This window comes from Eublepharis macularius, chromosome 2, assembly GCF_028583425.1.
Source record: "Eublepharis macularius isolate TG4126 chromosome 2, MPM_Emac_v1.0, whole genome shotgun sequence".
NCBI lineage: Eukaryota > Metazoa > Chordata > Lepidosauria > Squamata > Eublepharidae > Eublepharis > Eublepharis macularius.
The window spans coordinates 136,087,597-136,101,471 of record NC_072791.1 but is presented as its reverse complement, the minus strand read 5'-3'; the positions used below and the strand labels follow the sequence as shown (position 1 = coordinate 136,101,471).

Here is a 13,875-nt window from a genome sequence, read left to right as displayed (position 1 = left end):
CAATTGAATTGGAGTTTGTTCTTAACATCTAACTGCAGCTTCAGTTTCCCTAATCAGCTCTCCCGCACCAGAGAAACATGAAAAAGCCTAGTTTCAGATTATCAGTGGGATTTGCACAAGCTATTTAGAGAAATCATATTAGGGCATACCACTATCAACTTTAATTCATACTGTAAAATATTCTGACTGAAAAGAGGATAAGAATTATGTTAAGTACTTCAGCTCAAGAGCCAAACATGAACATTTAAAAACCACTGAACTTTTTCTATAATGCAGGCATTGTCTCAGAAGTCTAGATACAAACATATCACAATTGTACAAACTAAATAATAAGTACTTGTTATGAGCCCTTTTCTTTTTCAGTTAGATTTTTCCTTTAACCCTCTTCTTACACCCACTAGGTAGATTCCTGCCACCAGGAATTATATTCCAAAACAAGTAATTTAAATTTCCCTTTTAATAATGTGCCCAAGCATCAGGCTCCTTTGTGGGACTATGTAGCCCTGAGGAAAGGAACGGGATATATAGGAATGACAGATACCCTCGGATAAAAAAAACACCTTTTATTTTTACAAGAAGCATATCGGTTTCACTCTAGTACTTAAGCTTGATGGTTTCAAAGGCAGTTCTTAGTTCTTAAAATTTCCTCACATAGGCTCGGTCATAAAGATATACAAACTTTCCCTTTCAGGTGCCTACGCAGTTTGCCTGCTTCACATACATGAATCACTCACTCAAATATACATAGACTTTCTCAGGCGCACACAGAGTTTGCCTGCTTTAGATGGAATGAAAGTTCTCTCATAGACACACACTTCAGGTTTCCACACAGTTGCCTAAATGAACTAGAATGCAAATCCCCTCAGGCTTCCAGACAGGTTGCCTGCTTTGCCCAGACTGAATGTTCTCTCTCTACTCAGTAACTAAAAACTGCAGTTCACTCAGCCCACACTCTCAGTCATCAACCAATCATCTCACTCACTCACCCCTCTCTTTCATCCCCATTCTTCATCTGTACCACACCAAGCATTTAAAGACACACATACACTTAAAATCATTACAGTACTGAACAAAGAAGATAAAATTGTGTATTTTTATAACTTTTATAGCATCCTAAGAGCTCTATGATCATATTATTTTCCTTACAATAACCCGCTAAGTTATTTATTCTTACTTCACTGACTGGGAAAACAAGGGCATAAATATGATTTTCCCCATCACCAATGTGATCATGACTGAAGGATTTAAACCCAGATTTTCCATCTCTAAATGCAAAATATCAGTCACTGGAATGCATTCATTGAAATGAAATATCCTTTAAGCAAAGTATGGGTATATTCTGTTAAAATCTTACCAAATGCAAAAATCAAAGCCACCCTGTACTGTAACACAAGATATTTTTTAATTAAGTACAAATCCTATGCTAAAATAGTCATATTTTCTTTAACACAATTCCCAGTCTCCGGAATTAATTTCTGCTGTGAAGCACGATGCCTACTGTAAAGGACCACATTTTTTCATGGCCTGGTATATAGTACACATTTATTAAATTAAATAGAATTGGAAAAAGAAAAGTTTACAATGCAAGACACAAAACATATTGACCTCAATACAGTAAAAAAGCCCAATGTCTTCAGAATTATTAGAGTGAAACATCCCCTATACAGTATTATAGGTCAACCAACACAAGCAGTAATGTCTGCAAACAGAAACACTTGGTACCATTAGCGTGCATCAAACAGTAATGGAGAAAAAGTTGGTAAGCATCTAGCTACACAAAAATATTCCTGGATTTAATCACTCACAGGACCTTGGCAGGACTGAAGCTAGTGCCAACAACTTCCAGCAAATACCAGAGTTCCACAGCAGCTTCTGAGCTACAGAGAGATGTACAAAACAAAATATGCTATTCTGTTAAGAGGAGCACATATAAAACAGATATGAAGAATTGTGTGAGATACAGCATTTAGTTTAAATGATAGACTTGCACATTTCAGCTGTGTAAATCAGCAACTTGCACCCCAATCTTATTCAACAAATATCTGAAAAACAATTCTAACTAAAATCTATGGAAACTTTTCAAGTATTTGCTTTCCCTTTGCATGCTTTAGATAGGATTCAAGCAGCAACCCAGCAGAGATATGCATACAAGTGTGGCTACACTTTTACCTTTAAGGACAAAGAAAATATAGTACAAAGTGATGCCAGCTGTTAATTTCATAAGAGATTGTGTACTCTCATTTTATTTATTATGTTAAAAGATATTACTAAGGAATTAACTATCCATTTACTACTCACAATCCTCAAAAGTTTTCTGATTTATTACATAAAAAGCAACTCAATATTCACTGAATCCCTAGGTTTTACACGTATCTTCTACCTTGGAACCTTCTAGAAACTAGATTTAGTTTAACATTTCCATGCCTGTGCCCTGATTGTGAAAGTGCATTCTCATATCCTTTTTCAATATGCCCACAATGCAGCTGTAAAAGGATCAAATAGGCAATCTGAGGTCATCCCTAAACTACCAGCAACTCTTCAAACATTCCCCATTACCCCAGAGTAATCATAAACATCTAGAAATGTAGTTTCCTTGAACTAACTCATTCTATTCATATTGTTCTACAGCAGATTTTCTGAACGAATCATTATTCCAGGTTTTGCCTGACAACTTTTGAGTAATATTCCTCTTAAAGATCTAAATGCCACAAGAGTTATCCTGCTATGATGCTAATGACAAATGTACATCTTTAAATCATAATATTAATCTGGAAGTTCTGTAGAATATGAAGCAAGGGACAAAGTTAATTTTCTAATGAATATACACTTCTTCTAGAACAGGTTACAGAAAAGCCCACCTCACAATTAACTGTATCCATGATCATAAAAAGTGACAAAATATAAAAAGTGACAAAACAGGAGGAAGGAGAGTGAAATAAACACAATTGCAAGTCTAATAAAATAGGAGGATGGCTAAGTTATAAACATTAAACAGTATAAAGAAACACTATTTTTGGTACTGTATTTAAAAGTTATTTTCTCACTTATACTTTAATCATAAAAAAATAAATATTTGAACTATAGCTGGCCATGCCAGGAGCTTTTGTGGTGATATACTAAAATAATTAAGGGAACAATTTTTTTAAGAACAAAATGCTTGATGGAGATGAGCAAAACAGATGAAAAACAGTAACCATAAGCTCTTCTTCCAAAGCAATAAAATTCACAACCAATTTGAATGCCTGTGTGCGGTGTTCAAATTCTTGAGAAGTATGGCTGAAATACAGAAAGTACTGTTTTTTTTAAAAACCATCAAAAAGCCGTGCTGCACATTATAATAAAAAATGTGCATATTAAAGTGCATCCCTTCACTTTTTCAAACTCACACTCTGATCTATCATATTCCAAAATTATACAAATGCCTATGCTATAAAACACATACAGTGAATTTGTACAATTACCCTCTTTTTATGTTTTGGGGTTAGTAATTTTAATGTTGACTCCTCCCACCGTCACAAATGAGACTCACATGTCTCACCTCTGATGAAACTAAGGCCCACTGAATTATTATGATCTACATTCTCCTAAAAAGTTATGTCTTGAAAATAAATTCTGTTCCAAAACCCCCTAACATATTCCATTCATACATGCTTCAACAACATGTTTCTTTTCAGAGTATTATGTCAACTGATCATAAGAAAATGTATTGAGTCATCATAACAAACTTCCAAGGTGTATAATTTCTCTTTTCATTCTTTCAAATATACATGAATGTAGAAGCAAGAACAGTGCAAGTAAAAACACAAACACAACAGGAAACTGCACTTTTCCTCTAACCTATGCTGCTACTGTGTCCTGATAAAACTAGTAGCTGCAGATTTCAGAAGCCCAGCAGTACACCAGATGATAGCAATTGGCCCAAAATGTAGAAAAGCAAATATATTGCATCAGTACCCAATTAATATGTGGGAATCTTATCAGGAGGACAGTGAAGACTACTAGAAAACCAGTTTGCCTACACTAAGAACTGTTACAAATTGCTGCAATGTTCAGATAGTACAAAACACCTCTCCCCAAGGGGAACTATATAAGCACTCTATGTTCCTTACAGAACAGGGGCATTTACTAAAGAGAAAACTTTTGATAAAAGCACTTTGTAGAATAGCAGTCTTCTCTCACCTCACTTCACCCCCTCACCCTCCAATTCAATGCATAGTTTTGAACAGCAAATATGCTTGTCTACACACACGTGTGTGTGTGTTCGCTCCAAAACTGGGAAAATGAGAAGCAGGACAGATACCCCAACTCTACCTTTCACGCAAAAAAAGCAGCCATTAACAGCTGAACTCATATTACCAAAAATGGGTGAGATTTCTAAAGATCATATGTAAAACAAATGTGCAAATGTCCAACAACAACAAAAATAAAGGGACCACAATCATTCAGACAGGATGCTTTCTCAGGAAATTCTTCCTCTAGCTAAATCCCTGGCTTGGCAAATCAAGGGTAACAATGAAGATGGGGAATGTGTAGAAGCATCTAGGATTCCTCAGCCATTTGAAGCAAAGAATTGATAGCTGCATCCTTGTTCCCCCTCTGGGCTTCTAGAACAGAACGGATGACTTCTCTGTCCATGTTGGGGAACATGTCCTGGATCGATTTTAGATCCTCTTCATTACACACATGCTGAGGATTGACGGCAGGAGGTGGTACTGCCACGGGGACCATGCCCGGGTTACAAACAGCAGGCATTCCTAGAAAGACATAGGAAGACATAGGAAAATAAGGAAAACTGATGTCGGTGTGAAGTAAACACACAGCTTCAAAACATCGTATCTGGAAAGTTACTTAAACTACAATTCAGAGGATTCATATAATTAACTCTGTGTAAAAACCTCCCTTCTCTATCAATGCAGTTATGTTTTGTACGTGAAAACATAAATATGTATGTGTGTGTATAAAATCCAAGAGCTTGTTTAATCAAACATGCCATAAAAGTATCAGTTCCAGTACTATGGAAAATCCCATCATTAAAAAAAAAAAGGCTACCAATGCCAAGAATCTGAGAGGAAACATAGGAATTTCCTAAGTAAATACACTTTTAGGGCCATGCTTAAATATATATGGTCTTCTATGTACTGAAAGCTAAGTTCAACTAATTTAAAATACTCTTCACACCCATTACTGATCTGTTATTAATGCAGACAAGTTAGCAGATTATACAGACTAAACAAGTTAACAACTGCTCAAACAGGCCAAGCAATTTATGTAGCAATTTAGGCTCTTAGACCAGTCTTCTCCATACAGTCTTGACTGGCCAACATTATCCCTAGGTACCAGAGGAAAGAACATTGCAGGGAATGTGGTCCTAAAGTCAGATTCCCATTTGGTAGCAGTAGGACAAAGTGTAAATGCATTTTACCTCAGGATACATTCAATGACTCCCAATTAGAGATGGGCACGAATCAGGAAAAAAATGAGCCATGTGGTTCGTGGTTCGTCGCATTTCACAAACCACAAACCACGAACTTTCACGAACCTGCCCTGGCTCACAAACTGGTTCGTTTGGTTCGTGAAAATGTCCAGGTCAGCAAATCGTCACTTCCGGGTCAGCAGAAGGCCACTTCTGGGTCAGCAGAAGAAGGTCTGCAGGAAGTCCATCCCCTGTTGCCTAGGAAACTGATTGATCGGCGCCAGGCTGTCTGCAGTGAGGAACCAAAAAATGAACCAAACGAACCAGTTCATGGCGGTTCATCAGAAATGGGCTCTGACGAACCGCTGGCTCACAAACTACGAACCGGCCTCGTTTGTCACAAACTTTGGTTCATATTTCAGTTTGTGCCCAACTCTACTGCCAGCTATAGCACTCACTAGCTTGATTCCAAGTGATATGCAAGGCCAACAAAGAGGCATGTTCTCATTTGTTCCATTTTTCATTCTGTGCAACTAACAAATCTACTAATAACATGAATATCAACATTAGGGAGAAGTAACAATAAAGTATACTTTTTACCAAGATAGACAGAAAGAAAGACCGAGAGAAACTTCAATTATTTATCAGATGGCTCATCTGAATAAAAGTTCCACTAGCACTGTTCCTTCCCTATTTTTTTTCCTGCTTACAAGGGACAGATTTTATAAAACAGATTTTGTCCCAAAGGAGCCAGGTGTTGCTGCAGTTAAAAGAATTCAGGCAAAACAATGGCATTTAAAATGAAATGTGCATGTAAAGTGACAATGCATTTTGATAGCACATACTGGCTATTTGTGAACAAGCATTGCAAATACAGTATGAAAAATAAATTCTTTCAAATTTTTATAGAAAGCATTACTAATTTTAAAAATGTTGTAGTTCAGTCAAGTGCCTTTATTGTCCAATACATCCCACCCCACCCAAATATACTGTAAAAAAAACCCTCAACAAAAACATAGGTATTTGTTCCACAAACTAAATATTTGTACATTGGCAAATGCCATAAATAGGAGGAGAAAAGCCAACTTTCATCAGCACATCCGTAGCTCACTTAAAATTGGTCCTTGTACTCTTCTGCCAAGCTGAATTCCTATGGTGAAAGTCTGAGTTCCATTCATTTACTATTTCTACCACTCGAACCCTAGATACGATGAACATTTTAGCAGGAGAGCAAAAAGAGAATAAAGACACTTGACTGGGCATTTTATTCCACAGTTAACAGTGAGGATGTCACAATACTCAGATTCTAACAGTGCAGGATAGCAGATTTAGCATCAGAGTGACTGAGACACAACATCAAAGCAGCAGGGGGGAAATGCTGCAAAAAGTGCTTAGTTATCAGCTTTGAAGCTGGGAATTATTCATTGTTCTTGGATACTTTTGGACTCTTAAAGCATATACTGCTGCCTCTCAAGTTCTGAGGCCTTGTGGCTCCATTTTTTACAATTTTTGTATCTCTATCAACTGATTGAAGGTAACATCATAATGCAGGAGGTGGTACTTGTGGATTATTCCCACAGTGAACTCAGATGGTTTCAGGTGGGTAGCCATGTTGGTCCGTAGTAGAAGAACAAGATTTGGGTCCGGCAGCAGATATGAGGAGTATCTGAAGGCAGTTTTGATTCTTGAAAGTTCATTCCCTGGAAATCAGGTTGATATTTAAGGTGCTACTGGGCCCGAATCTTGCTCTATAGCAAGAGATGGTTACTGGAGCATATAGAACTCTCTTCAGGGAGAATCTACCAGTCCCATATTACAGTGAGAAAGGCAAGCTAGAGGTAAAGTAGTCAAGCAGTAGACATGGTTCTAAGGAAATTACATACATTTAAAAGGAAAGGCAGATTAGCAAACTGACATCTACACCCTTGCAGATTTCAATTAACACTTCAGCTATACTGCACACTTCAGCTATACTTTTTCCAAAATGGTCTTTAACAGGCTAACAGCATTTGCACATTTTGTATGTCTCTCTAGATGTCTCGAAAAAGCCATGTTTCCAACACTCCCCAAAGGAGCATGATCAACAAGGATTGCAAAAAAGAAAAAAAAAGCAAAGTAAATGGAATGAAGTTCAACAGACAAGCAAAATAAAAACATAGTATTGTTTTTTAAACATCACTGGAGAACCTTGACAAAAATGGCTGCCACAATTATTTTCCTCTAATATTTAAAATGTTTGTTCTGTAGAACAATCTCTGTACTTCCCACTATGGAAGCCTTGGACAGAGGTAAAATCGTCACCAGCACAAAGAGTAAAAACTTAAGGGACAAAAGCCACATCAACATTTCATCATGGAGATTGTGAGTGTGTCAAGATTGTGTGAACTGCTCGACAACCCTGCATCAAAACTGTGCCTGCTCTTGAAAAGACTTCCTGAAACACAAACATACATCGCTGAAGGAAGAAATATAACAGGGTCACGCAATCCGTTCGGGATTAAAATTCATCAGAAAAAGCACTGACTTGTGGAACAGGCAATGTTGGTACTTTGGGATTATATTCAAAAGCAACAGGACAAGTATTTCCAGCTTATTTCTGAGTATACAACATCTGTTAAAAAGTGCATATAAATGATCATTCAGAACAACCTCCCCTGTTAGTGTATGAATGGGATAGAAATAGTAACCATAACTCCTTCCAACACATGCACGTGTACACACACAACTGTATTTCTGAATTTATGCAAATCTCAGCTGCATACACAAACACTGCAACATACAACTGAGACAAACACAGGAATGTCACAGATAGTATCCTCTTGCGTTTCATTGCCTTGTGGTCCCTCTGTTCATAGCTTTTTCTTTCTGTGCCAGTGTATATCACCACCAAATGAGGACAAACTTTATGAATCTGATAAAGGAGGCTCTGGCCCACAACTGCCTAAACTTCTACAAGAATCTTTTTCATGTTCCTCCCCGAAACTGGAAACAACCCTAGCACCTTCACTCTTTTGTAGTCAAATTTCATATATGAACGGGACACACTCATTTACACAAATGAAGCTCAAGTTTTAAAAAGACATACACTAAATATCTTAATATATTAGGTTCTTGCGTCCCTACCAGTAACAACCCCCTTTTAAAAACACAAACAAAGCCTTCGACAATATAACAAACAAAGCCAATTCATCATATTAACAAGAAGAAATAAATCGGTCTGATGGAATCTACATGACCATTAAGGAATACTCTCCCTGATGACAACATGAAGACACAAATGTAGATGGGGAGAGAAAGGAAGATTGCAAAATATGTTAAATTTATCCATCTAATGTTTTGACTGTGACATGCGTTATAAGGAATTGCCCTACATGCTTTCCAGCACAGCTTTATTCCTCTCTCAAATGTAACATGTCAAGAATACATAATTTTGAAGTCTTGTGTATTGTGACATCCACCTGCAATGTCCTGTATTGCAACACATTATATGTGAATAAAAAGCATTTTGCATGGTCTCATGCAGAATTCTTGTTCCAATTAGATGGAATGAAAAAAAAAGAGTTAAGGCAACTTACCCAGAGCAAAGTACTCAAGCCCTGAGGACAGATGAAAGTGTGGGGAAAGGAACAAGAGATGGAAAAAATATTATTCTACTTTTTGCCAGGAAGTACCCCCAAGAAAGGAAGTTGGGTAAAATTCTGATGCTGTTATACTTTAAACCTTAAAGTACGACTCCGCATGACATTTTAATTAGCCACACGCAATACTAAGAATATTTTCACTCAAACTCCAGTGGTCTACATTTACTTAATTTCATCTAATGCTGTTCAAGGATTCTTCTCTGATAAGGGACACCACACCACCCCAAACCTAGTACTTTTTTCCTCCCCCCTCCCCATATCGGTAAAAATCACTTCCCTCGCCTCTGTCCTTTGATTATTAAACTATTTATACCCTGTTTTTCCTCTTGGCTCTAAGCAGATTACAAATGGTAATTAAAACATTACAGATTAAAAACAAATAAAACCTCTCCTCCCACTTAAAACATGCCTGCTGTTTATACCCCATCAAAAGCCCTGGCAAAAAAGTAAGACTTGCAGTGCCTCCTAAATGATCTCCAACAAGGGGGCTCCCCTCACCTCCTCAGGAAGCCCATTCCATAGTATGGGAGCCATGATGGAAATGGATTAAGCTCTAGTCAATACCGAGTGGACCACCCTAAAGGGAGTGAGGGAGCAAGCAGCAGGCAGCACCCTGACTATAGTTGGTGCATGGGGAACATACGGATAATCTTTCTCAGATCCAACTGTCCATTTATCTTTGCTTTACAGACTACTGACAAACAATCCCTAGCCTCAATTCTTGTGCTTTGTCGCCTCTTGTTTCTGTTTGTCCCTTAATCTTGCTTTTTATCAGCCAGTAACCCAGTATGAGAAGACTCTTCTACCTTCAATAGTAAAATTAGTTACATACAGCCTTCCTGAGTATATTACTTAGTAAATACCTTAAGTAACAAGAGTTATTATTCATATTCCTCATGTTAATGAAAATAGCAAGGTTCTGGTAATGCACAACCTAAGGGAGAATATCTGACAAAATCTAAGTTTGTTACCAAGGGGGCGTTCAAGGAGAATAGACTATAAACAGGTCAGAATTGTCTATGGGAAAACATCACTGAAGCAGTTATCCAAAAATAAAACTACTCAAATTCTACTGAAGAGGTTTTTCACATTAAATCCTTAATTGCCATAAAAACCTGAGAAGACATTTCAGTCAATGGATTGTTGTGGGCTATAACTGCAAGATCATGACGACACCTAGTGGCCAGCCTTTTTATTACAGATATACTAGTGACCATTCTTTTATTACAGATATACTGGAAATTTTAAAGACTTTATAAGACTGTTTTTTAAAGCTCCTACCAATAGGCCCAGGTGAGCTTGATCTCATCAAACCTCAGACACTAAACAGGGTCAGCCTTAGTTAATAATCAGATAGAAGACCAGGGTTGTAGAGGCAGGCAATGGCAAACCACAATACGTTCCCCGGAAGGCTTTACATTCGGTTGATCAACATCTGTTGGTGATTCTTGGCCCTAAGGATATTCACCTGGCCTCAGCCAGGGCCAGAGCCTTTTCCACTCTGGCACTGGCATGGTGGAACACTCTTCCTGTTGAGATCCAAGCCTGTGGAATCTGTTACAGTTCCACCAGGCCTGTAAAACTGAGAGGTTCTGCCTGGCCTATGGTTGTGGCTGAGGTGCTGGTGAACTATCCTAACGGCCCTCTCGCTCTGGTTCTGTGCCGTTTTCTGCTGGTTTGGATCGTGGTGGATCTCTGCCCACGGTCTAAACTCACAGTGTTTCAAATGTTTACTTGATCTGTATGTTATCTTGGAGTACTTTTGTTTAAATGTATTTTATACTGTATTTTATGATGTATATTTATTGACTTTTGTTTTGTTATATATGCTTATATTATATTTATGTGATTATGATGATGAAACCCATCTGAGTCTGCTGGGGCGGGCGGGCTAGAAATCAAATAAATCAAATCACCTCTGTTAGTCTCTTGTCAGGAAAACCCTGCCAGGGGGTCACAATACATCAGCTATGACTTTCCATACCAATAGGAGTTATATGGCTAAATTGCTTGAAATCTCTGAATATCATTGGTCAGTGGGAATGAACAGATTCTATGTCTGCAGTTTATCTACTATTTACCTAAGACTAGTGAGAGCCAGCAGGATGTAATGGTTTGTGTGTCATACTAGGATCTTGGAGACCCTGGATGAAATCCCCTCTCTTCCATGGAAGTTTGCTGGATAATAAATTATTAGAATGGATTTGTTATTAGAAGAGATAGAGTCTTTACCATATGAAGTGAAGTATTAGCTAATTGTTAGCCCAAATGTAAGTGGACTTAGAGTTAATAGATATTGTTAGAATTACTAAAGTAGATATTTTATCCGACTGTTAGTTAGTTTAAATTTAAATATATGTGGAGCTAATATAAAGTAATAGATAATAGATTTTAAATTTATAACAATATTTTTGAAGTTAATAGATAGGGCTTAGTTGAATAAAAGAGTAAGTAAACATGAGATAAGGAGTTACAGAAAAAGGGGACAAATTGGGAATAGATTAGGCTATAGGGTTGGAAAGCTGTTGGAAGTCTTGGAAAAGGGGGGGAGGGAAAGGGGGGGGAAAGGATAATGAGATGCTATTTGAAAGTTGTATATTAATATTCTCACCTAATAAAAAATGTCTAAAAAAAAGAAGTTTGCTGGATAATCTTGGGCCAGTCACACACTTTTAGCCTAACTTACCTCACAGGGTTGTTATGAATACATAATGGAGGAGAGAACAAGGTAAGCAATTCTTGGTCCCCACAAGGGGAGAAGGATGAAGATATAAATAAAATAAATAAAAAGTATGCGTAGGTGTTGCAGTGGCTGAGAGAGAGAATCCTCTCTAGTTTTCTTTTTTTTAATATATAGAAATTTTATTTAAAAAGATGTAACAGTAGAAAGTGCACAAAAACTTATACAAGCACTACATTTGAAATTAAATTAAACTAATAAAAAGATGTAATCCGAATATAATAACAACGCAACTTAATTGTGTAATAGCTCTCCTTCCCTCTCCTTGGTTACTTATACCCAAACTATCAACTATTTTAGTTAATCATTTCCCTGAGTTTTATCTTCTTGTCTTGCACAATGCTCCTGGAGCTTCACTGTCTGGGAGCCACTGTATCACCTCAGTTTAAAAGGGGAGCTTTGATACATATTCCTTTGGTTAGGGAGATTGTGGTCTTGGACAAAGGTGTAAGCTGATACAGGCTTTTCTTTTGGGTTCACAGTTAGGATTTGGGAGAAGGGATCAAGGCACAGTAAGATTCTTGTTTTAATGAAGTAAACAAGCACCCTTTTTGAAGGGCCCACCAAAATCTAGTTACTTTGAACTGCTTCTAAGGCCAGGTTCTGTAAAAGTTAATAGTGTGGCCTGGAACATAACCTCTGGAGAGTGAAGTTGAAAACCAGTTGCACATTTGTGCTCATTATACATTCCACACTACAGCTTTAATTGTTTCTATAACTTATTTCCTATAAATAAATCTTTAGCTGTTCTGTTAAAACTATTTGCTGTCTTTCTGGTCAAAAATAGCTTGTGGAAAAGGAGTTTCTAATCACCTCACTATCAAGAACCACATTATTAGGGTCACAAAATAAAAACCCTTTAAGGAATACAAAATTACACGCTACCATCCAATCAATAAAAGCTTGTCTCTTTTTAATTCATATTGTGGCAGCTAGGGTACACAGAAAAAAAGGAGAAGCCACAGTGTGGGGGTAATAAGATTGCATTCAGTCTAAAGAGGCAGTTTACCTGAAAGGCAGTTCTCCCTTATCTTTTCCCCATCAGAACAAGGCAGCACCACAAACAAAATTAGTGGCAGTCCAAAGCCTGGAGTTAGAGTATATTTTAAAAACTGGAGACAGCCAGGTGCTAACCATCACACCCACCCCTTTTACAGTGTCTGTATGTTTGGCATAGTGTCTGTTATCTTGGTATTATACTTCTGGGTTTGACAATGCTTCCTCAATCACTGGAATGCATCACGAATTTGAGGTATGAATACCTATCAACTGTGAAGACCAATACATTTGTGTAAGGCTGCCACAAGATTGCCATCACTAGCAAACACTTTTGGCTGTTTACAGAATCTGACCTTCAGAATCGAGCTTCTAGCCATGCAAGCCAATGTATACAAATATTTTTTCCAAATCCAGATCCGCCAAACAGCAACTTGTGCTGCCCCCCGCCCCTCTAACTTCTTAGTACACCTTCTGCCTTCTGAACCATAACCTAATATAATTATTTATTCCTCCCTCCTGCCCAGGTTAAACCACAACTACTGTGCACCTTCTCTTGCTTATAAGCTTTTCCATAAATAAGCAGAACACTATCAAACACTGTGCCCAACTTCTGCTCACCAGTTTGCAAGATGGATCTAGAGATGCAATTTTTTCTTAAATCCATGGAGGCTCCCTCACTCTCATTATACACACCTATCACTAAGTAAAAACTATTCTGGCGTGTGCTGTCACTGCTGCTGCATACAGCAAGAGACTCAAAGTCTCTCTTTTTCTTTATTAAAACAAAAAGGGAGTAATCAAAGTCTTGAACCTGCCATAAACAAAAGATGAATAATTAAGCTATGCAAGGAAGTTACTACTGAGAACTAGATTCTAATGAACTGCTTCGCAGTTATTACTGGCATTATGGTTCACTGGAACAAAATGGTCAAAGGAGGAGTATCAGTGACGTGTTCACTAAAGGTAGTTTCAGGTAGGTAGCTGTGTTAAGTCTGCCGTAGATGAGCAGAGTTCAGTAGAATTTTAGACCAACCAAGTTTCCAGGGAATAAGCTTTCAAGAGTCAAGCTCCCTTCGTCAACC

General features: G+C 37.7%; 1 protein-coding gene across 1 annotated transcript in view; it reads right to left on the bottom strand.

The window, feature by feature from the left end:
* Positions 1-689: 689 nt before the first annotated feature.
* TOLLIP (toll interacting protein) overlaps positions 690-13,875 on the bottom strand; it is a 41,404-nt gene continuing 28,218 nt past the window's right edge. Inside the window, exon 6 of the mRNA XM_054972399.1 lies at positions 690-4,754. Within this exon, the coding sequence (XP_054828374.1) occupies positions 4,540-4,754 (215 nt within the window). The 3' untranslated portion in view covers positions 690-4,539. The remainder of the gene's footprint in view (positions 4,755-13,875) is intronic.